We start from the raw sequence: 24,375 nt of genomic DNA, 5'->3' as shown, positions 1-24,375 counted from the left end.
GGATTTAAACTCCAAACATTTTAATCTGAAGACTATACTTTTAAATACTATACTAGATCCAACAATGAAATATGAAAAGCATCAATTTAATCTGGCAAAAGTGACATATCAACTTTCATATATGGTAAAGGGAGCTTTAAAAAGAATGTAAAGTTTTGTGAGAATAAAAATCAGTACATATTATTATTACATTATTTAAACTTTCCAAATCTTCATTCTTAAAGAAAATAATTACACTCAATTGTCATTTTTCATCTTAATATTCCTCTCTAATTTTAAATTTTAGAATAATTCATTTATTCATTAAAAAAAGACTTAGTAGCTGCTATGTGCCGAGTGAAGAAAAGAGATATGGAGCCATAGTCTTGGTTTTTCCTAGAGCAGTGATGGCAAACCTATGACACGCATGTGAGAGGTGACTCGCAAACTCATTTTTTTGGTTGATTTTTCTTTGTTAAATGGCATTTAAATATATAAAATAAATATAATTCTTTGTTTTACTACAATTGCAAATATAAAAAAAATTCTATATGTGACATGGCACCAAAGTTAAGTTAGGGTTTTTCAAAATGCTGACACGCCAAGCTCAAAAGGTTCACCATCACTGTCCTAGAGCTTATGTTCTAACAGAAAACATAATAAATAGTAGTAATCAATGCTCTGATTGGCAGGTATAAACATATGTAAATATATAGGCATACTTAATTCATAAGTAGGGTTGAGAAAATCCTTTCGGAAGGAAGTGGTATCCAAAGAGACACCCAAGTAAAAGTAAAAGTTATTGTAGAGAAAGGTACAGGGGCCAGAGAGAATGACAAAATAATTGCAAGTCCTGAGAAGGCAGGACTTTTGAATAGTTTGGAAAGGAACTGTCAGAGGATGATGGCCAAATTTCTGGCACCAGAGATCAGGTAAATATTAATATTTCCTACAATTTTAAACTGTTTTCATGCCCACCCTCTCCATTTACTCTAAGAATAACATTTTGGAGAATAGAAAGGCATTTCCTAGCTGGAAATATTAACAGGTTTACATGGTTTGCCTAAAGTCTCAGTTGAAGGGAAGGTGGTTAGTGGAGCCCACCTAAAATTAGTTCTTTTTACCATCGTTCTATTCAACTTTACAATAACTATGTCCAATTCTACTGTCTAGAGTACACCATGCTTCTTTGGACCTAGATTGTTATCTGGATTCAGGCCTATGTGATATTATCTCCTTTATTATCTAATGTGGAAATCACTCGCTGGCTACCTGACAGGAGCAATCCATCATTATTGCACCACGGCTTGCAGAACAATTTTGATCAACCATGTGTACACCCCTTTCATTACCACCAAGTGCAAATGCACATTAATATTCTGTGTAATGACCAAACAGATGCAGAAAGACAATGTATCTCTTGAAAGGCCTCTGCAGGCCTCTCCCTTCTTTTTCACACTCCCTCTTGTTTTCTAATCCTTACTGATACTCAGCAAGCTTTGCTCGTATGTTCTGAGATATAAAGTTTTCTGACCATAATACAAGATTGTGTGTGATCATGGAAATCGTCTTGTGATGGTTCTAGCTCCATGCATCTGCGCTGCTCCACTATGAACTTAGAAGCGAAATCGCTGGTGAAGACTTAACATCCTCTAGGGTGACATCCTACAGAGTTCACCACTGCTGGAGCTCGGCATGGAAGAGGTACTTCAAAATGATTAAATTGTACCCACCACAGTCCCCCTGCTCTGAAGCTCTGAAGCTTTTCACAATAGTTTTCTGTTATTTGTGTTTCCAAAGCCTAGCCACATTCTGTCCCCTCCCCTCCCTTCTCCTTCAGTTCCCTCCCCTCTCCTTCTGTCAATGGAGAAAGTACTTAAGTGTCCTCAGTCACTACAAAAGGAGTTGGCCTTATAATACAGTAATTCCAACTGTATTATAGTTGTAAAGTGAAGTCTAAACACCCCAGAAGAGTCACTTTTGCATAATTGCATAATCCAGGTAACATGTGGGCAGCTATCACTGAACAGCAACAGGAAGAAAGAAGGTTGTCAGTAGAAATGACAAATCATCACTCAAGTGGTGACTGACACTCCACAGGTGCTGGCCCTGCCCTCACACGTGGCTCCTTGGCATTGGCCACTCAAGTACTCATCCTGGAAGAGGCTGGGAGCCTGGCATGCCCTCTCCGTGTTCCCATGAGGCACATGCGGGCCTGGTCCCTCAGGCTTTGCCACTCCGACCTCCCAATATAGACGGCACTACGCAATACACCTCCTGGTGGATGTAGGGACCCAGCTCTTCTTCCGGCATCTCTTCTATTGATTATTGATAAACTTTACATCCCTTCTTTAAGATGGGGCTTTTCCTTTTCAAACATCATTTCTACTCCACTCTCAAAAGCCCTGCTCTTGCCGAAACCAGTTTGGCTCAGTGGATAGAGCATCGGCCTGTGGACTGAAAGGTCCCAGGTTTGATTCCGGTCCAGGGCATGTACCTTGGTTGCGGGCACATCCCCAGTAGGAGATGTGCAGGAGGCAGCTAGCTGATTAATGTTTCTTGCTCAGCTCATCGATGTTTCTAACTCTCTATCTCTCTCTCCTTCTTCTCTGTAAAAAATCAATAAAATATATATATAAAGCCCTGCTCTTGCAACTCAGCAGCTTTGGCTTTGAAATAATTGCTTCTTTCTTTTTTAAAGTTTGTATTTATTGATTTGGGGGGGGGGGCAACATGGATTTGTTGTTCCACGGATTTATGCATTCATTAGCCGAGTCTTGTATGTGCCCTGACCAGGAATCAAACCCACAACCTTAGCCTATACGGATAATATCTTAACCAACTGAGCTACCCAACAGGCTGAAATAATTGCTGGGAAAAGTGGGATAGAATTCAAACTAGCAATTGGCAAACCCCGATGAGGCCTACTTGACTGCAAAGCAACTCCATATTTGCGTAAAATATTAACAGGATCCTAGGGAAATAGGGAAGTTATGTGTGAGAGTCTACTCCTGTCCCATGTTGATTTTTTTCTTAATCTTACCTTCTTCATAATTGAATTTAATTATGCTGTCTAAATTCTTAAGGTTAGTTCAGAAATGGTAAAATGAATCTCCCATACCTCCATATTCAGGAACTCTGCAAGTAACATGAAGATCATTTTCACTCTAGTGAAAGGCAGTGTGGGTAGCAGAGGGAACACAGGCTTCGGAGCCCAACAGAAGAGCCGGATTCTGAGCCCTGTCAGACCATTGTCTGTCAGAGTGACTCTGGGGCAGTAATTTTAAATTATTTGTTTCATATTCTGTCAATAAAATGGTTATTTAAATCCCTTCCTCAAGGGTTTCTTGAAGGGTGAAGTGAGAGAATGTATGTGAAGTTGCTGTCAGGTCTTGATCTCTCTGCGAAACTTTCCTCCCTCTGGCTAGATTTCTTTATCAGAGGCTCAAGGGTATATAGGCTTTACCTCTGCTTGATCTTCTCAGTTTCTGCAGGGAATTTTATTTAAACTGAAGGGCATTTTCTCTTTGCTGCACTTCTTAAGCAGATCCAATACATTTGAATCATTTTACTTGCTCTTCCTATCTCCTCTTCTGTTCTAGAGAAACTAACTTGACCTTTCCTCCAAGCTACTTGTAACTTCTCCCTTTGTTCAGTTCTTAATCTATTCCTGTTCTTAGCCAACAGTTTCAAATATAGTTCTTTGATTGGTAGTTTTTTTAATTATTATTTTCATTAAAGTTTTTTTAATTTAATATAATGTTATAGTAAACACACTGTATTACAATTTGGTTAATATACTGTTTAATTGTCTTTTTGTCAGTTTGAACCTGTCGTTGTGGTAACTGAATTTGGTGTCAGGGACTTGAATGCTAATCCCGGCTTTCACACTGATGAGCGCTATGCACTGAGGTAGCTCACTTCACCCCTGTGGGCTTCCAAAACCTCTAAGGAGTGTGAGCTGTGTGATTTTTTTCACACAACTTAGATCAGTCGTTTCAGGGTGGCGTGATTCAATTTTTGCAGCAATGCAATGCTCCATTAATGACATTATGGTAGCTTTCCATATTTTTTTAACCCGTGGCCTCAAATGACTGCTTTCATTTTTCCTTGTGTGTTGCCTCTGGCTATCTCTCCACTTTATTCTCCTTCATACTGTTCTCACCGTCAGGAAAAGCTTATAAGAGCTGTATCACCAACATTAGTATGGGTTCAAGGTAACATTTATTTTGGGTTGAAACTTAAAGAACCTAATGCATGATATTGTAAATTGTAAAAATCAAAACCACTTTTATAACAGTAGGCATAGAACAATCTAATCTTTTACAAAAAACAAGTAAAGCAATAAAATATATACAAATCATTATATGTGTTAAAGTTTATGTAGAAAATGATCTGAAAGGACACATACAAAATTGCTAAAAGCAATTATCTCTGGAAGAAAATGTTTGAGATAGAGAAGTAGGAGTAGATAGTCAGGGCTTAAATTTTTACTATAACTGTCCTACATTTAATTTAGTTGGGGGGAGAAGGCTGGCAGGCAGAGTGGTTGGGAGCAATCAGGCAGGCAGGCAGGTGAGCAGTTAAGAGCCAGCGGTCCTGGATTGCAAGAGGGATGTCCGACTGCTGGCAGTTGGACATCCCCCAAGGGGTCCCAGATTGGAGAGTGTGCAGGCTGGGCTGAGGGACACCCCCCCCAAGAATTTCATGCACTGGGCCACTAGTTAAAATATAACTGGAAAAGGAAACACAGGTAGTACTAAATCTTTACATTAGAGAAAGTACTGAGAGCTAGGCAAAAGCCAACACTGGAGTTAACAGAAAGGAATAGGGTGGCAAGACTTTGCAGAACATATTGGAGCAAAGCAAATCTTCCCAAAGAAATCAATAAAGACTGCATTTAAAGATAATCCTTTCAGAGAGAGCAAAAAGACTAATGATTCTGCAAATATTCATAAAGACACAAGAAAGAAGAGGCTTTCAATGCATAGGTATCATGGTTCAACAGCAAAAACTATTACCAAAATAGCAAAGAAAATGGGCTAGAATTAAGAACATTAGGAGTCATTAATAACTAACATTCTTGTCAAAAGCGTATCTATAAATGTTTACAACTGTATGACTTGATGCCTACATACAGCACAGAGTTCACTTTCAGGGTGTGTACTCAGTCATTGTCAGGGTGTCAGGTTTATTTCGTTCTTACTGTTCCTCCATTATAAGTGTAAGAACAGCCTAGAGTGGCCCCAAGGACACTCCAAAGGAAAAGAACTGTCGGGCCTTTCTTTTAGGAGAACCACACATTTCAAAACATCTAATTGCTTGCCCCGTCCCAAATCCTCTACTTATATCTCAGCTCTGTGGAAGTGTACAGGCTGGCAGTGTTCTCAATCTGTAGTTAGAGTACTTAGCTCCTTCTGCTGTAGCGTTAGTCATCTGTTCCAGGAAGCTCTGACCAATGCACTGCCTATAAAAACATTCATTACCTATTTGACCACTTATATCATCAAATACAATGACCACACCTTCCCATCTCATCAGCCCTCTAAGTAACATTCTCACAGTAGAAAAATATCTTGCCCTAGCCAGTTTTGGTCAGTGGTTAGAGCCTCGGCCCATGACTGAAGGGTGGATGGTTTGATTCTGGTGAAGGGTATGTACTTCAATTGCAGGCTTGATCCCCACATGTGCAAGAGGCAACCAACCAATATCTCTCTCTCATATCAATGTTGCTCTCTTCTCTGGCTCTCCCCTCCCTTCAATTCTCCAAAAATCAATGGGAAAAAATATTTTAGGGGGAGGTTTAATACAAAAAAAAAAAAAAAAAAGTAAAGAAAAAACTCTTGCTACGGCTTCTGAGACCGCATTCTTGATATATATCCTATCTTTTCTTATTTCTTGTCAGTCTCCTTTGCTATTTCCTCCTCCTCCTCACATAAATTCTAAATGTGTTTGTTCCTGTATCATTTTTCTTCTCTAACTAGAGGCCTGGTGTACGAAAACTTGTGCACTGGGGAGAGGTCCTTCAACCTGGCCTGCACCCTCTTGCAGTCCAGGACCCTTTGGGGGATGTCCACCTGCTGGCTTAAGCCTGCTCACTGGGGGATCGGGCCTAAACTGGAAGTCAGACATCCCTCTGGCAGCCGGAGCCCTTGAGGGAATGTCCAACTGACAGCTTAGCGGGGAGCAGGCCTAAGCTGCAGTCGGACATCCTTAGCGCAGCTGAGGAGGTGGGATAGGCTCCTGCCACTGCCACTGCACTTGCAGCCATCACCCTGGCTTGTGGCTGAGTGGAGCTCCCTCTGTGGGAGTGCACTGACCACCTGGGGACAGCTCCTGCATTGAGCATGTGCCCCCTTGCCGGGAGCCAGTCCATGCTTGCTGTTTCAAGGGACCTGGCATATATGGCATACTGTTCTTAATATGTTTGCTCACCTTCTTGGCACTATGTGTTTTAACCAAGGTCTCTGAGAAAGGTTGTTTCCCCAGGTAGGGATTTTCCCCTGAAGTTAGGGAGGGAATAAAACCTCTTAACTAAGTGCCAGGTGGGTAATTAATCACTTTAACTACGAACAATCATGCTTAAGCTACATAATCTTTACTCCCTGGAATGGAGATAAGAAACGCCCTAACCTTTGGAATAGAGATTGATAGGATTGGAATCAACTGGTATAAATACAGATGCAACAAGACAGAACTTAGAAGACAGAACCTACACAGAACCTACAGACAGAAGAACTTCGCTGGAGAGAACATGGCAAAAGATCCTGGACAGAAACTGGCAACAGAACCTAGAGACAGAACCTAGCGAGAGAACATGGAAAAAGATCCTGGACAGAACCTGGCTACAGAACTTGGCTAGAGAACCTAGACAGAACCTGGCTGGAGAACCTGGAGAACCTGGCTGGAGAACCTAGTGAGAGAACCGAACCAGAACTTGGCTGGAGATCCTGGCTAGGCTGCTGATCAACTGAATGCTGTCTCCGTGTCATTCCTTCTTTGCCGACTCCGTCTACACCTTTGGGAACCCCTGGACCTGCTGGGGTTGGACCCCAACACTCCCTGATGGTAAGTGTATGTCATAGCAACCGGTCATTCCCAGTCATTCCATCCTTAGGTTCAATTTGCATATTACCCTTTTATTATATAGGATATACCATCTCCAAGGGTAAGTACATTCTATACTAAGGGAAAACAAATTCTTATTATAGGCCAAAGTTATGCTCTAAGTTCTAAAATCATATATGCAATGACCCATATGACATATCAATAAAATAAGTAAAGTTAACATCTAATGAGCCCATTGAAAAAACATTTCCCCCATGCTGGTTTTTCCAGATCACCCCTAGCCCATTATGTCACACTCATATCCATACAATGGCCTAAAATAAGAAACTTAAGAGCCATTTTTGTTTCCCCAATTTCTTTCAATTTCACATCTATTCCCAGAAAACCCAGTCACTTTTATCTCCAAAATAAATTTTAAATCTGTCCACCTCTTCTGCCAAATTTCTAATCTAGCACTGTATAATACAAATACAAGGCAAACAACATATGTAGTTTTTAATTTGCTAGTAGTCATATTGGTAAAATAAATAATAATGTCCAATTTGTAATATTTTGGATATATTTCATTAAATATATTTACATCAATTTGATTGTACAACTATACAAATATACAAATGAGAATTCATATTCTTTTTGTCTCACAAAGTCTTCAAAATTTGTTGTGGCTTTTACCCTTGTATTGCACATCTCAATTCACACTAGCCAAATTTCAAGTGCTCGAGGTCCACAGGCAACTACTGTGCTGGCCAGTGCATTACTAATCTATGACAATCTCATCTATTGCCTGGAAAATTACAGAAGATCGTACCTGGTACTCTCACTTCGACTCTTACCCACCTCCACCTCCAGCACATATTTGCCATGGACTAGTGAGAACTGCAAACAACATAATTCCCTGCTTCTGTGATAAACAACAATGGGACTGGTTGGCTTGCCTATTCCTGTGCTGATAATGCAAATCAAACAAAAATAACTTAGCTGCTTCTCCAAGAAAGACTTGCTTCTGAGGATAAAACTAATCCAGCTCAACTAAGCAATCAATTATCAAGACTAACAACCTCATCTAGATTCATTTCAAGATCCTCAATTCACAGTGTTCACCCGTCTAAATCTACTAAATCGCCAAATCCCAACCTGTTCTCTCTTGAAAGATGCACATTAAAGTCACTCAGCACAGGCCTTAAAATCCTGTAAAGAGCATTTGGGTACATAAGTACGACTCTGTCAAGGTGATATTCTCTTTCACTGCACCAAGTTCTAATAAACTTAATGTTGCTTGAGTAACACTCTTTGGTGGCCTTTTAGAAAGTCAACATTCAACCAAAGCAAGAGGAGATTTATTAAAATGAAAATGGGGTCACCTGTTAAAGATATCGCAATAGTTTCCAGTGCTTTCCAACAAAATCCAAGCTGCTTAACATATCTGACAAGGCCAAAATAATCTATTCTACGTCTAGCTCTCTAAAATCATATTATATCACTTCCTCCTCCACTCGCTAAGTTTTAGCTCCCTTCCTGTTCTTTAGGCATAACTATCATTTTTTCCAAGGTTGTTATCTTTGCATTTACTCTCGTTTGCCTGCAACTTTCTCCTGTCTTAAAATTGCTAACTCAGCCTAATTCTTATTAAGTCAAATTTTATCTTCTAAGCCTTACCTGACTATTGTGTTTTAAATGTTCTCTCTCATGTCAATTTTCTCTCCACCGCATCATCCTACTTACTTTCTTTATATCACTCATCATAATTACCTTGTCTATTTATTTTCTCTCTCATTCCACTAAAATATAAACTGCATGAAAAAAGAGATCTTATATATCATATCCGTCTCCATATGCCTACAAGTGTGACAGATTTATTGGCACACAGTAGGCATTCAATAATAACATCAAAATAAATATATAAAATGCAATTAATAAAGAGAAAGGGAGAGAGAGGGAGGGAGAGAGAAAGAGAGAGAGAGAGAGAGAGAGAGAGAGAGAGAGAGAGAGAGAGAGAAGGAAAGAAGGGAGGACTCCCTAAAATATGTGATGTAAGCACGTAAGTGTGATTAGCCCTACTTATACTTTAGAACACTTCGTAACTCAGTGTTGAAGGAGGGAACCAGGACTCCATAGCTGCTATATAATGTACCTGCAACCAGGATCAAGGTCTTCTGCTTTCTAATCCTGTGTTCATCACAGCATAACACTGTCTTTCAACCTCCTCTGATTGATGTGGTCCTTTTGAAGCTAACATGCGAAACTTCGGATTTAATAAAGAAGCATGGCACCTGGCGGAGAAAATGATTCTCTGTGCACTACTTGGTAAATCCATATTTTTTTGTGTTTACATCCCCCACTTGCATTTTGACTAGTAATTTCTTCTGTCAATTTAACACCAAATCCTCTGTAATCAGTGGCATGTTATATTCTGGAACAGACTCAACGAGTCCCTGAGGCTGGCGAGACATCACTTCAATCCCTTCACCTTGGCTGCCTTCGTGGTGAACATGCCTGACTATCGGTCCGATTTCTGAAATCTCCTTGGAGACAGTTAGGCAGTAGAAATACTGCCGGCATATGCTTGGCTTCGGCTCATTGCCAACACAAAGGTGCCGGTTGGTTCCAAACAGAAGCCTCACTTCTTTCCTATTATTATTGCTATTGTTATTAATATAATGTTCTTTATATAATTAGCTCCAAAGTCCCTTTGGAGAGGTTTCGTAATCTAACGAAAAGCAATTCTTTAAAATTACACTCAATAAATATACTTAGTGAGGCATAAACAGTAAATTAGTATTTGATTGAAATTTCTATCCTAATAAGTAAATATTTTGTAAGGGATTGTTTGTTGTCTACCCAATCATGAATTTCTCCATTCTCTCTTGCTAGAAGAACCTCAGTTTTTAAATATTAGGCAGCTTGAAGTGGACAGTTATAGTGGGCGAGGTGGAGCATTTATGTCCCCACCCAAACCCTACTGAATGAGTCTTGAGTAACCTGTGGGAAGCCTAGTAATTCTGTTCCATTTGGCAAGGTCATGGCTCTTTGACATGGTGTAAAAGTCTTAAGAATCCAGATTCTACTGATTTTCCAGTGTTCTTCCACTATCTGCTGGGATTCAGGCACCCAGACCTAATTGGGATTCTCGAACATGCCTTTATTCTATATCCTTGCAAATGTCCTAAATCATAATTCCAACTACAAAACTCCTACTCAATCATCAAAGTACAACTCCAATATCAACAAATAGATACATCTTTGCATGATTTTGCCATGGCAGGATTAAAATCTCTATATTTCCAATGATGATTCTATATGCCTCCATTACAGCACTTGTCACAATAAATTCCTATCATAGAATTGCGTGTCTGCTCTGTGAGAATCTGTTACTTGAGAACAAAGATCATGCCTCAAATATCTGTGTTCTGAAAACATAGAACAGTGTTGAAAGAAAGTACTGAAATATTTTTCAAGTAGTTGACTGAGGAGACTGTAGAACTGGTAGAAAATTATTCCTTAATATGATGCCCCCTTCATGCTGTGCTATCCAGTTCATGGTAATTTCATATTCTACACACACTTCTTAAAACTTTTATTATATTTTGTACTTACTAGATATTACTATTTCAAAGGAATTTTCTAAGAGAAAGGAATCAAAAAAATTGTGCATAGCTTAACATCTTAAATAAACCATAAATTTATAGAAGACATTAAAATGTGGCAATTTAAAATGATATTAACTAGATTATTTAATTAATCAGACTCCCAAAATTTGTTATTAAACAAATCATTACATGCAATAGCTTAAGAATGTTTCTACTGGTTTATTATATATTTAATAAGCAGAAGGGTATTTAACTTATGGTCACAAACTAAATCAGTAAGAAATAATGGTGATGATGACAATGATAAGATTATTATAATAAGGTGGGCACACCATATTTTCCAAAGATGAGTAAAACACTATTTCCCATCCCATAGGCTTCTTCTGACCTATATACTCCTTTGATTGAAGATAATGTTCCCTCCCCTTGAATCAGGGAGACTTTTGACTTGTTTGGAACCAATAGATATGGCAGAAATGACAGTGCGTGATTTCAGAGATTAGGTTAGAAAAGGAAATATTGTATGTGCCCTGTTAACTGCACACTTATTCTTAGACTAGGAGCCCATCACGTGAAATCGCGTGGCGCCGCCCACCCACCCACAGCCCTGCCTTGACACGGGAACCTCTCCACACAGAGCTCCAGTGCGCCTGGCCCAGCCCCCAAACCCTCTTCTCTGGCGGCTCAGTCCCACCAGTCACCTCGGGCTGGTCCCGCCTTCTCCAGGCACCTCCCCACTTCCACCCCATCTCCGGAGCAACAGGACAGCTCTGCCCCATCACAGCACCAGAGGAGAGTGTGGAAGTCTCCTGCCTGCTGCGTGTGGGCCGCAGGGCACGCAAAGTGCGAGTGGTGGGTGGCGAAGGACTGGTGAGGGGGGTGCTATGGGCTCTCACCCCTGCCATCCCAGGCACAGGATGGTCCCACCTCCTCTGGGCGCCTCCCCGCTTCTGCCTGTCTCTGGAGCAACACCCCAGCTAATATGCTAATGACCTGGTCCTTACTGTTATGGCGTCCCGGCCATTAGCATATTAGCTCTTTATTAGTATAGATTCCTAAAATGCCATGCAGAAAGCCCAACTATCCAGAGGCCATCATGCTGTGAGAAAGCCAAGCCATGTGACAGGCTAAATGTAGTTTTCCTTCGTCTTCCAGGCCTCAGTCCAAGTGTCGGGCATGCAAGCTAACAAACCTATATCCTTCCTGAATTCCTTAGTATCTGTTAGCATAAGAAATTGGTTGTTGTTTTATGCCAGTAAACTTAGGATAATTTGCTATACAGCAATAATAATTGTGACAGGAATGGTTAGGTGTTCAACAATCTTGGACATAAAGAAAGAAGACATTTATTCACTCTTTTGCAGTTCATTTGGGTCCCATTTGACTGCTAGCCAATGGGATATAGAGGGACGTATGCCACATTGAGGTCTAGTTATCAAACTTCCTGTTCAATCATTTATCATCTCTTCCTTTTCTGTATTGACAGTGGAGGCCAGAATATAAAGATGGCAGTATCAAAATACTGGAAATTTCTGAATCACTGAGTCATCATTACCCACCAGGTAGAGACCTATCCACAAAAACTGGCTAGCATCAGACCACTGCATAAGTGATAAATAAATTACCATTGAACTACTGGGATTTGGGGGTTTGTGTTATAGCAGCAAGCATCCGTTACTCTGACTAATACACCTAAAAAATTCATTATATTTGTGTTACTACATTTCTATTACTAATACAAAGTCATTGAGCACTTGAGATGTGCTAGAGAGTTTGCTTAAGGCTATGCTATGCATGTGTTATCCCACTGAAACTCAGATCAACCATAATACTATGCAGGTATGTTTGTTTTCCCTATTTTATAAATGCAAAGAGAAGGAAATTCCTTGAAGATGGAGATAAGCCTTAAATAAGCTTGTCTTCCAAGAGTAAAATTAGCAAAATCCATTAGAAGAGGTTAGCCACCTATAAATGTATTATTGAATAAATTTGTGTTAAACAGGTGCTCTGAATGTATTCCTAAGCCACTAATTTTAGTAATAATAAAGTATGTGCAAAAATCCCTGGTTTTATTTACATATATTTTAGTAAACAGACCACTATAGACTGGTTAAAATGTATTTTACAGCCATCTTTTAAGGGTTAGAAATAATTTTTGTTATAGTATCTTTCTGTATTTTATGACTTTAATTAAATTTCTGACTTCTGTTCCAAACACTGCAACATAAGACAGTATAAAACACATTTTAATCATTAAATTTGTGGATAATTGTGATTTTTTTCAGGGCTTATAGCACCAAGGGACTGATAAGGGGGGATGGTGTACATAAAATGTACTTCAGCGAGTGCCACATACTCCATCCTCAAGGGTCTTTTTTCTTCCACAATCCAAGAGCTAATGCATATAATTAAGAAGTCTCATCAGGACTGTTCTAAAATAATTAACACCTTTAAAGAGGGATCTTGTCACTTGCACAGGTAAAATGCAGGACTTTCTAAGACAGCTACACGTAGCTAATGTTATGAAGCTCATACTGGGACAAACAGCATCGACACAGACCTGCCTGTGCACTTATGACCACATTGTGACCCAAAGTACAATCCTTAGTAGAAATCCTTGTTACTTTCAAACCCATCTTAAACCAAATATCAAGTAAATTTTAATTCTTTGTGAAGTATTTATCCAGTTAGTTTCCTATTGTCAATCACTTTTGTAATATAAAATATAATGAGTAACATTTTCCTTGCCCTTAGTTCCGTGAGGTCCAGTGATGATGCATCAAACAAATGTCATATTTGGCAACCAAATCAATCACTTTACTTAATTGTAAGAAATCCAACATCTGCTTTTACCTTAAAGGTCTAAAAACCCTTTCTTTCATGTAGCCTACATTCTCATGAAATGTAGAATATTGTCTGTTTCCCCATATATTCTCATGTGGGGAAACAGACAATATAAGAAAAAAGTATATCATTTGTCATGACGAACACTATACAAACATAAACTTGTGTGACAACACAGAGGGCTACTAAGTGGGAGATGCTATTTGTTTATGTGATTCTATCTGGGATCAATGCAGATGTTATATAAGGTAATGAGAGATCTGCCTAAAGAAGTCTGCTGTGCAAAGTCTTGGAGAAAGCATCTCTAAGTGGAAAGATGCCAAGGTGCAGGCAAGCCTGGGGAATTGGAGGAACAGCAGGAGGGCTGTGTGTCCCAACAGGAAGGAGCAAGGAAAAGAGTTGTATGCTAAGTGCTCTTCAACAAATTGCCCAAAAAGTGATTTGGGGAATTTATGTGTTTAGAACTGACTGGTCAAAAAAGGGAAGTCGGTGAAGTAGAAGGGCCACAGCTTTGTAAGGACATTGGGCTGTTTCCTTCTCCCGAGTCAAGGAAAGTGGCCCGAACCAGGTGCCTGAAAGCCCTGGATCTCATCCTGTGACTCCTCCCATCAGTGTGTGACCGCATTTGCATCATTTCATTTGCATTCACAGACCCTTTGCTATCAAACTCCAGAATATGTCTCCCTTCGAAACACCATCATTTACTTTACAAGTACTACAAATATAAAATTCCCCATCTCTCTCCTATTAGTTACACCAAAGTCTCTCTTCTAAGAGTCGTCATTTTATAACTTGTATTTTTCAGATTCTTTTCTCTAGAATATCCTTAACTTCCCCCAAATTACTTTTGAAATGTAGGCAAACAACCAAACAACTTATTTGAGGTAAGTAATCAGCACACCCTAAGATTTTTTTAAGATAGAAAGAAAATATAAAGTAATAAAAACGTACTAGATTTAATATTGGCTACAAATTTACTAATGTATTCAATTACTAATGCAAGGTCATTTATAATAATTGATAAAAAATCTTTTAATAATGAAGTTATCAGAAACAAGCAACAACACAAAATCTCTTTAGCTTCCACAACTAAACATCTTTGCCATAATATTCTTCTATTCACAACGCTAGGTGTTTCCCCTGAAGGCATTTTCAAAGAGAGATGCTTGGTTTCTTATGTTTGGCTACTTTTTGAGTCAAAGGCCCTGAGCAGTGCTTGTGTAGAGCTCTCTGAGCGCAGGCTGCCGCAAAGCCTTTCTGACCATGGACTCTCCTGCCAGTCCATCGCCTTTGACCCTTTGGTGAAAGAGATCTTCCCAGAATGACTTCAAGCTGAGCATTTTTCTCCCAGCAGGAGCAACAGAGATCACTGACCCGTGCTTTGTTGCTAAACCAACATGCTTCTCAATGAACACTCTTTCTTACCCTCGTCACCTCTGTTCCCTAAGTCCAAAATCTCTCCGAGTGCTGTACACAGAGGGAAGGCCATGAAGTGCGCTGAGAGCACACAATGTCAGCACTCGCTGACCCGTGCCAGCACGGTCTGCTTTTCCTTACCCTCAACTCTGGCTTCAGAGAAAACAGCATGAGCCTCACGACAGAATTCTTCCCACTAACCTTTGATTTCAATTTGCATATAAAGCTAAGGTTACATTGCTATGGGTCTTTTATTAAGTTCCCTTAAAAAGCCCCCCTGGTAACTGGCTTCTTTACAAACTGGTTCTGACACTAGAAAGGAGTCCTGTCACTTCCAAAAAGAACAGAGTGTTTTATCTGGGACTCCCTGGCAAGAGTCCTGTGAGCATGAGGAGTAGAGTGACTAAGATGAATGCAGGAAATCTGCCTAAGTGAAAAGGAGTAAAGCCTTTGTGTGGGAAATAAATTTGAAAAGGCACCCGAATAGATTCTCCACAGTCAACAAAGGGTCTGCAAAGCAAGGAGAGAGGAAGCTACCACTTGATAAGTTAGGCCCACGGAGAGCAGGTGTTCCCTGTGGTTGGAAACCCTGGCCTGATAAGGAACTGTGATCATTAGTGCCTGCGCAGTGCAGAATGTCTCCCAGTGGGTGGGGTGCGGCACTGGCCTCAAGCAGTATATTCAAGGCCCGGAAACTAGAATGAACATAATTTATCATCCAAATTGGATACTTTTGACAGTAAAGGAGGGTATAATCCAAATTTCTCCTAAGGAAACCAAGGCATATGCTCACCTTCCTTCACTGTATGTTAAACTCACTTAGCAAATACTAATTTTATGAAAACTCGATTATAATCCAATAATCTTTGGGCAAATTGTTACTACTATAACTTAAATAAAAGAACAAGTAAAATGGTTGAATAAAGTTGATAAATTTCAACATCACATAAACCTCAAAAATGGAATTTTAAAAGGTAGGTTCATCAAAGGGTAGCCTAAAATTTAATTTTACCTGTTGATTGAATGATGCAAAATACCAAGGAGAATATAAAAAGTTCTTTACAGCCTTTGGAGAAAGGTGAGTAACTAAAGGATTCTATTTACAGAGTAGCAGAGTATACATATGATATTTGTAAAGAAAGAAGCATAGTTAGACACATAAAAGAAGGATTTAAAAATTAGAGCACATAGGAGAATAGAAGCCCTCAGGGCAGACAGGAGGATGGAGAAAGGAGCCTGGAGCCCCAGACTGGGACTAGGAAGAAAACAAGGAAGCTGGAAGAAAAGACAATTTTAACATTCAAGTAATTTGGACAATTGGATTTAAAGGGAAAAACGAATAAAGGGCGATTGAATCCTTGGAAAACCCAATCAGGACTTAAGACAAGCGTAAAGGCACACAGTAAATGTTTTAGGTTTTGCAAGCCTCGCAGTCTCTTGGCCTTACTTCACCTTGCCTGACCACTGTAGCACAGAAAGCCATATAGGCGTGAGTGTGGCTGTATTCCTAAAATTAGAATTTCATATAATTTAATTTTTCAAAAAATATTACTCTTCTTTCAAATTTTTTTTCAACCATTTAAAAATATTAAAACTATTCTTCACCCATATGCCATACAAAACAGACGGTGGACCATATTTGGCCCACGGGTCATAAATAGGTCTGATCTAAGATAATACATAATGATTCACAAATATGAGAAATACAAATCAACAAAAGAGGAAACCATACATTAGAAATATTTGGCAAGCAGCCAGTTGTAAAGTAGAAAGCTGTTAGTATTTTTCATATTCTAAATGTCAGCATTTTCAGTAGTCCATGCACACCTTTCTAATTAGTCCGAATCAATACAGTTTAGTAGGACTTTACTTAAACTGTTTTCTAAGATATTGGCTGCTGGATAAACATTATTTTTTAAAAATCAACTTCATCAACATAATGTACATGCAACTTTAGGTGTACAGTTTGATGAGTTTTGATAAATGTGTACACCCACGTGACCACCTTGGTTAAGATTCCATTGCATTGAAGCATGGACATTCTCATTTGGTTTTTCATCTTAGGGAAGAATATTTTATCCTTCATTTTTAAGCACAATGATGGCTGAAAATAATAATTTAATAGTATTCGTTCATTTCCCCCTATAGTGAAGAAACTAACAACACTGTGTAAAATGACAATAGCTATGACAACACATAAAACAGACTTGACTGCATATCTTTTGATTTTACACAATATTCTTTTTGCTATTTCTTCATTTCTGCACTTAATTCCACAGAATTCTAACTGTACAAGACTAATTCTATACTAGTTAGTGACTGACACAATCAGGGCCTTTTCCTCCAGTAGTTTGAATGTGAAATTTCAGAGAGACAAACAAGCAGCTTGGTCCAGAAGACATATAAAGCAAAAGGATTTTCTTTAGTCAAGAGGAAAAGAAGTTATGAAGGAGAATGAAAGGAGTTCAGAGAAATCATGACAGTGCACATAATATAAATTAAGGAAATGATATATAATTGCAGTAAAAGCCACACATCTGTTTCTATAGGTACAGTAGAATTAGACACAAAAGATTTTTCAATTTTATTTTTATTTGTTTTTCAAAAATAAATTTCTATCAAATGAGATATTGAAAATATGTTCCTATTCCCTGAAACATGAAGTTAGAAAACTAACAGAAAACCTAAACTTAGTGGTGGTCCTGAACATCTGCTCATTTGCCTTTCCAAAGTCTATCTATTTTCCATGTGCTTTTGATGAGTCACAAGTGGAAATTCACAAAAAAAATATACAAAGTCTACATTCTAAATGGTACCTGTTGCAAGATGCACTTTTGCTGCCTTTCCCACTCTTTTTGAGGGTATTTCATTGCTGGACACCCATGTTACTCTCTCAAAATCTAATTAATTTGTTCTTTTTGAATTTTCTCTATTTCTGGTTAAGCACCTTTTAGGCCTGTGATGGCGAACCTATGACATGCGTGTCAGAGGTGACACGTGAAGTCATTTTTTTGGTTCATTTTTCTTTTTTAAATGGTATTTAAATATATAAAAGAAATATCAAAAATATGTCTTTGTTTTACTATGGTGGCAAATATCAAAAAATTTCTATATGTGACACGGCACCAGAGTTAAGTTAGGGTTTTTCAAAATGCTGACACACCAAGTTCAAAAGGTTTGCCACCACTGTTTTAGGCAAAAAAAAAAAAAAAAAGAAAGAAAAGAAAAAAGAAAGAAAGAAAGAAAGCCACTGAGAGTCCTTTGTGTATGCTTCAAGGTTAATAAAAACAAAATGCAGAGCCCTACCCAGTTTGGCTCAGTGGATAGAGCACCGACTCCTAGACTGCAGGATCATGGGTTCGATTCTAGTCAAGGGCACATCCCTCAGTTGCAGACACAATTCCAGGCCGTGGTCGAGGCAAGTGCGGGAGGCAACCAATCAGTGTGTTTCTCTCACATCGAAGTTTCTCTCTGTCTTTCTCCCTCCTTTCCACTTTTTCTAAAAATCAATGGAAAAATATCCCTAAGGATTTTTTTAAAATGCAGAATTTTAATACTAAAGTAATATAGAATCAAAATCACAATTTGCATTAGATAATCTATATTTCAGATACCCAATGTTAATAAATATAGGTCTCTTCTTATATAAACAGCATATTGAGAAAAATGTAATTATTTGTTATGAAACTCACCTTTCAAGTTATTCTTTGAATTTTGACTCCAAGTTGCTCTATGAACATTGGTCTATGGCTTCTATAGTTAACATTATTCAAATACAGAATAGGCAAAAATAATAGGCAGCTTCAGTAAATATAATAATATACTTACAGTGGTGATAGCATAGCTATCTTCTTATAAGAGACTTTTACTAAGTACTAATATATTTCTATTAGCTCATTTCATCAGTATAATAATCTTTTAAAGTAGTTTTAATACAAAGTTCATTTTATTAAGGAAGAAACATGTTCAGTAAGATATGTTTCTTGATTTAATCTTAACCATTATATTATACTAGAGGCCCGGTGCACAAATTCATGCACGGGTGGGGTCCCTTGGCCTGGCAGGTGATCAGGGCCGATGGTGGGGAGGGGGTGGCCAGTCAGGGGGAGGGACCACAGGAGGTTGGCCAGCCACGGGAGGTTGGCTGTGGGAGTGCACTGACCACCAGGGGGCAGCTCCTGCATTGAGAGTCTGTCCCCTGGTGGTCAGTGCGTGTCATAGCAACCAGTCATTCAGTTGTTTGGTCACTTAGGCTTTTATATATATGGATGGGCTCCTAATCACTATAACATTTATTTATAGATTTGAAACACCAAATAGAAAATTTAATATTCCCTACTCTACAACTTCATTTTCTACAAGCTAAAATAGTGTAGAGATTAGTAATAATAAATGTTACAGTATTTATCTTAAAACTTTTAAAAATAATCCAAAAATTTGTAAAATAATTATTCAACAAAATAAATATTAAAGGCAGATATAATCAGAATTTTATTACACAGCTTATAAAATATCAGGCTCTGAACTTAGGTTAGTACTTTATTGTCTCAAGGGCACTAAAGAGCATGCATGAAAATTCAGAGATAAGATAGGATTTTGCAATACTCACAAACATCCTCAAGATCTTAGCTTATCCCTTCCCAAACTTGCATAATTATAAATGTATTCTCCTAGTGTTGACACTTTTTAGATATACTCCTCACATGCTTTGCATTTTTAACAGGATATTGGTCAACATTAAATTTGACCTTATAAAGAGATGGTTATACCAGATCAATTGTATCTATGACAAAAGGACAGTCCTCAAAGGGGGAAAAATTGATTTTCATTAATTGTGCACCTCAGTTAGAGTTCTATTCTCAACCTCTAATCCAATTAGCAATAGAGCTGTGTGGCTCATCCTCCAAGGAATCCCTGTAGAAGTTGTGTTGAGGACCCCAAGAGGCTGCCTCAAAGAGGGGCAATGCTGGGACAGAGAAGATGGGCCTCTGGACTATCTCCATGGCTTCAAGTACTATCTATTTCAGTGATGGCGAACCTATGACACGCGTGTCAGAGGTGACACGCAAACTCATTTTTTTGGTTGATTTTTCTTTGTTAAATGTCATTTAATTATATAAAATAAGTATAAAAAATATGTCTTTGTTTTACTACGGTTGCAAATACCAAAAAATTTCAATATGTGACAGCACACCAGATTGTTAGGGCTTTTCAAAATGCTGACATGCCGAGCTCAAAAGGTTCGCCATCACTGATCTATTTCATAATTTTGGCCCTCAAGTATGTTTGAAGAAAAAATATCTCTACCTCAAAATAAATAAATTATTTCAAACCATATGCTTACTGATATGATCTCAGCTAGACAGAAGATTATAGGGGTGCTTAATATTAATACCCTTATCTGGAGCTATTAGCAGAGATTATAGTCATATGAAGGGCCATGATAGTTTCATATATATATATATATATATATATATATATATATATATATATATATATATATATATAAATTTATCTTTTTTGTTGAAAGTATGACAGATATCCCCCTTTTCTCCCCACACTGATCCCCTCCACTTCCCACCCACCTGCCCCTGCCCCTGCCCCTCCCCAGGCCTACTGCACTATTATTGTCTATGTATGTCCATGGATTATGCATATATGCATATAAATTCTTTGGTTAATCTCTTCCCACCCACCCTCTTCCCGCTGAGATTCTTTAGTCTGTTCTATTCTTCCATGTCTCTGGATCTAATATGTTCATCAATTTATTTTGTTCATTATATTCCACATGTAAGTGAGATCATGTGATACTTGTTTTATTAGTAATCTTTATGAAGAAACTAAAATTATAATCTCATTTTTCTACCCAATGCTAATTAAGGTATGTTCAGCAACCAAATGTAAAAGCAACACGATAAATTATATAAAAAACCGTTTGGAAATACAATGAAGTTTAACTGGATCAAAATTTAGGACCAAGAGCAAACACATCAAATCAAAATGGAGGAGAAATATACAGGCCAAAACAGGGTAAAAATATACCTTTTTAAAGTCATTGTCTATACAACAATCATGGTTTTTAAGAGGGGGAAAAATAGGCTAACAACAGGTGACTCTATTAATAGCAATAACATAAAGGACAAGTTTTCTACTTTATTTAACCCTGGACAGGCCCTAATTAGAATATACTTTTTGTTAGTCTCATTTGAGAAGTTTGTTGAAAAGTTAAGTAAGGACTAGCAAAGAACACAACATACTAAATTATTCCTATGAGAAAAAAGCTAAAATAAATTGAAGTATTTACTTTAAAAAAGAGATGAGTATGAAAAAAATTATTGCCCTCTAAGGCTATTAATAATTATAATAAATTGTTTCCCTGGCCTACAGAATACTCAAGATGAGGAGTATAGAAAAATAATGACAAAATGATGTGATGTGCTATAAGTGAGGCATTTTGATAATAAGGACATTTTTAAATAATGCGACATCCAAATGGGAGACATTATAAGACTTTTTTAAAAAAAATCCCTTTCCCAGGAAAAAAGTGCATTCCCAACACCGGTTCATCTATGCTACTTCACTGGTTTATCTTCTCCAATCTCCACCCAGGACACTGGAAATGTAAGGGTTTCACTGTGCTAAGATTCTTTAAAGTTCATGTGTCTTCATACTCTCAGTGTTTCTACCTATCTTAGTTCCAACAATCCTTGCAACTTTGGGTTATTGTTAGTGCACTAGTGCACGCAGGTAATGTAAAATCCTTTGTTAGAAGAAGAATGTATTTGGTAAAAATACTTTGCAGTTCAGACATAGCACTGGTACGGGGACATGGCTCTCAGTCACATATGAACAAATACTTCCAGGCTGCTCACACATATAGTATATCCTGAGGTTTCTCCTTTATATGTACAGTTAGCTTGCTTCCAGGTTTTCTCAAGCTCTGAAGAGCTAGATCTTATATATTGTTTGTTTGTTTGTTTGTTAATCCTCACCTGAGGCTATTTTCTCCATTAATTTTTTGGAAGGGAGGGGAGAGACAGAGAGAGACACATCAACTGGTTGCCTCCCACACACTCCTTAACCTGGGCTGCAGATCGAGCCTGCAACCCAGGTAAATGCCCTTAATTATAATCGAACCTGAAACCCTCCAGTCCACGGGTGGTTGCTCTAACCACTGAGAAAACTGGATAGGGCCATCTTATATCTTGACATCTCTAGTTTTTCCTCTACGATTTCTTGCATCAGCCTTCAAGCACCTTGACTTTTGTTGACCCCTTTTCTTACAAGGTCTCCAAATGATTCCATTTCTATGGATGGCTCAGTGCGACATAACTATAACATTTAGGCCCACAGGATCTGAGTGACGCTCCTTCCATATCTCTGGGGCACTTCTAGTTCCATCTTATAATCTCAAGAACAGTCAAACCCAGAAGCTTTCAAACTGAACACTACTCATACTTCATTTCACTCGCGGGTCTTGCTGAATCATCTAACTCAGTGGTTCTCAACCTTCCTAATGCCGCGACCCTTTAATACAGTTCCTCATGTGGTGGTGACCCCCAACCATAAAATTATTTTTGTTGCTACTTCATAACTGTAATTTTGCTACTGTTATGAATCTTAATGTAAATATCTGATATGCGGGATGTATTTTCATTGTTTACAAATGGAACATAATTAAAGCATAGTGATTAATCACAAAAACAATATGTAATTATATATGTGTTTTCCGATGGCCTTAGGCCCTGTAAAAGGGTCGTTCAACCCCCTAAAGGGGTCGCCACCCACAGGTTGAGAACCGCTGCTCTAACTGAAGCACCCGCCACTCTGTCGGAAGGTTGTGTATTTTGGCCACAAGGGCTTGATTGGCTGAGGTGGGAGGCTCTGGTGACACCTCTAAAGAGAGGTGATCGTCCTCCAGTAAATAAGTAGGTGGATAAATTGAATTTTTGAGATAATTCTGAGGCACGGTCTGTAGTACCCCCCAAACCAAGTTCCCCAGCAGTAACAACCCCAGTTGCCCATAGTGACTCAGAAAGACACCTGTTGCTTTCCTCCCTTTCCAGCCTCACTTTCCCTGTCTCACTTGTTCCTAAATAAACTAATGGCGAACACAAATCCTTACCACAGTGTCTGCTTCCAGATGAACCTATCCTGAGATAATGTATCTCTATATCATTATCTGTACATTTTCCAAAGAACTTCCACTGTTTTTTTAAATAACATGTAGAAAATAATCCACATTCACATTTAAGTAAAAACAAATAGTCCTGGTCTCTGTATATGCACTGTGCCCACAACCAATGGCTCATCCTTGGGAAGAAAACATATCCTTGGGAATATGGCACATATTTCCCCAAAGAGACAACTCCCAGCATCAAGTGAGATTATAGAAGATTGTGATTCTCTGATCTAGTATGAATTGGATTGGCCATAGAAATAACTTCTTGTGAACACATTTTCCTATCAATGTCACTAGAGTGATCAGAAAGATTCTTTCCTTTCTGCTCAAGACAAGAAAGCAAATGACTATATGTATTTTTCTTTGGCTCCTGATCATGCTATGTGACAGTTCAAGAAATTCTGCATACAACAAATTCCATCATTTCCGCACACAGGGCCGTTAAATGTGCTCATTTGCATAAGTTATAACCAAACACACAGTAAAAGTATTGCTTGTGACAGTAGATCTGACTTTGGGGATGCATATGAATTTCTCAATTTTTAATGGATTTCGCATTGACATTATGGCATGGAAATAAAACATTTCTTGTAAGCATTCCAGGCATTCCAGCTGGTAACGAATGTTGCGATAATTCAATGAAAGGTAAAGCAAACTTACCCAAATCATCATGACTGAACATCTGATATCATGAATTGTATCATAGATCTTCTTTGAGATGTCCACAAATTGATTGTCGTCAAACACATCCAAAGAGTTCTTATTTAGGGCTTCCAAGGCGACATTCACTTGTGTCACAAACTCAGGAATTGCTGTAATTGATAAGAAAGAGAAAAAGATTGTCTTGTTTATATTTTCTGATTTCTAAACCTTCCAAGAAATGGAGAATCATATTTTTAAATAAATATTTGATTAATATAATTGTAATTATTTTTTTAATGTAGAGAGACAAAACATTTTGAAATTTCCAAAAAGTTAAAAGAATCAATAAGAAACAATTTTATGGAAATATTTTTAAAGATTATCTTTTTTCCTTTATATCATTTTTGGTTTTAGCCAAGCCTGGAACCATGTTATCATTTCTCATCCTATCCAATAAGAGCCCCAAGAAAACCCAAAAAGTATTTATATAAATAACAGCTGAAATTGTAAACATGAAGGTATTTAATGAAATAATTTGAGTTGCTAAATAGAAGAAAACTTCATTATATATACTAACTATGTATCATAGGAAAAATAGAAATACTGTAAACTTTCTTTGATAAGATTTTTTTCCCTATCAACAAATCAAAAAAAATC

General features: G+C 38.1%; 1 protein-coding gene across 1 annotated transcript in view; it reads right to left on the bottom strand.

Annotated features, from left to right (window-relative positions):
- The window catches only part of CTNNA3 (catenin alpha 3), a 1,315,594-nt gene that overhangs the window by 243,840 nt on the left and 1,047,379 nt on the right, over positions 1-24,375 (bottom strand). The window contains exon 13 of the mRNA XM_059662570.1: positions 23,737-23,888. Within this exon, the coding sequence (XP_059518553.1) occupies positions 23,737-23,888 (152 nt within the window). The remainder of the gene's footprint in view (positions 1-23,736; positions 23,889-24,375) is intronic.

The sequence above is a fragment of the Myotis daubentonii genome, chromosome 13 (genome assembly GCF_963259705.1).
Source record: "Myotis daubentonii chromosome 13, mMyoDau2.1, whole genome shotgun sequence".
Lineage (NCBI taxonomy): Eukaryota > Metazoa > Chordata > Mammalia > Chiroptera > Vespertilionidae > Myotis > Myotis daubentonii.
This window is presented reverse-complemented; position numbering and strand designations above follow the sequence as displayed.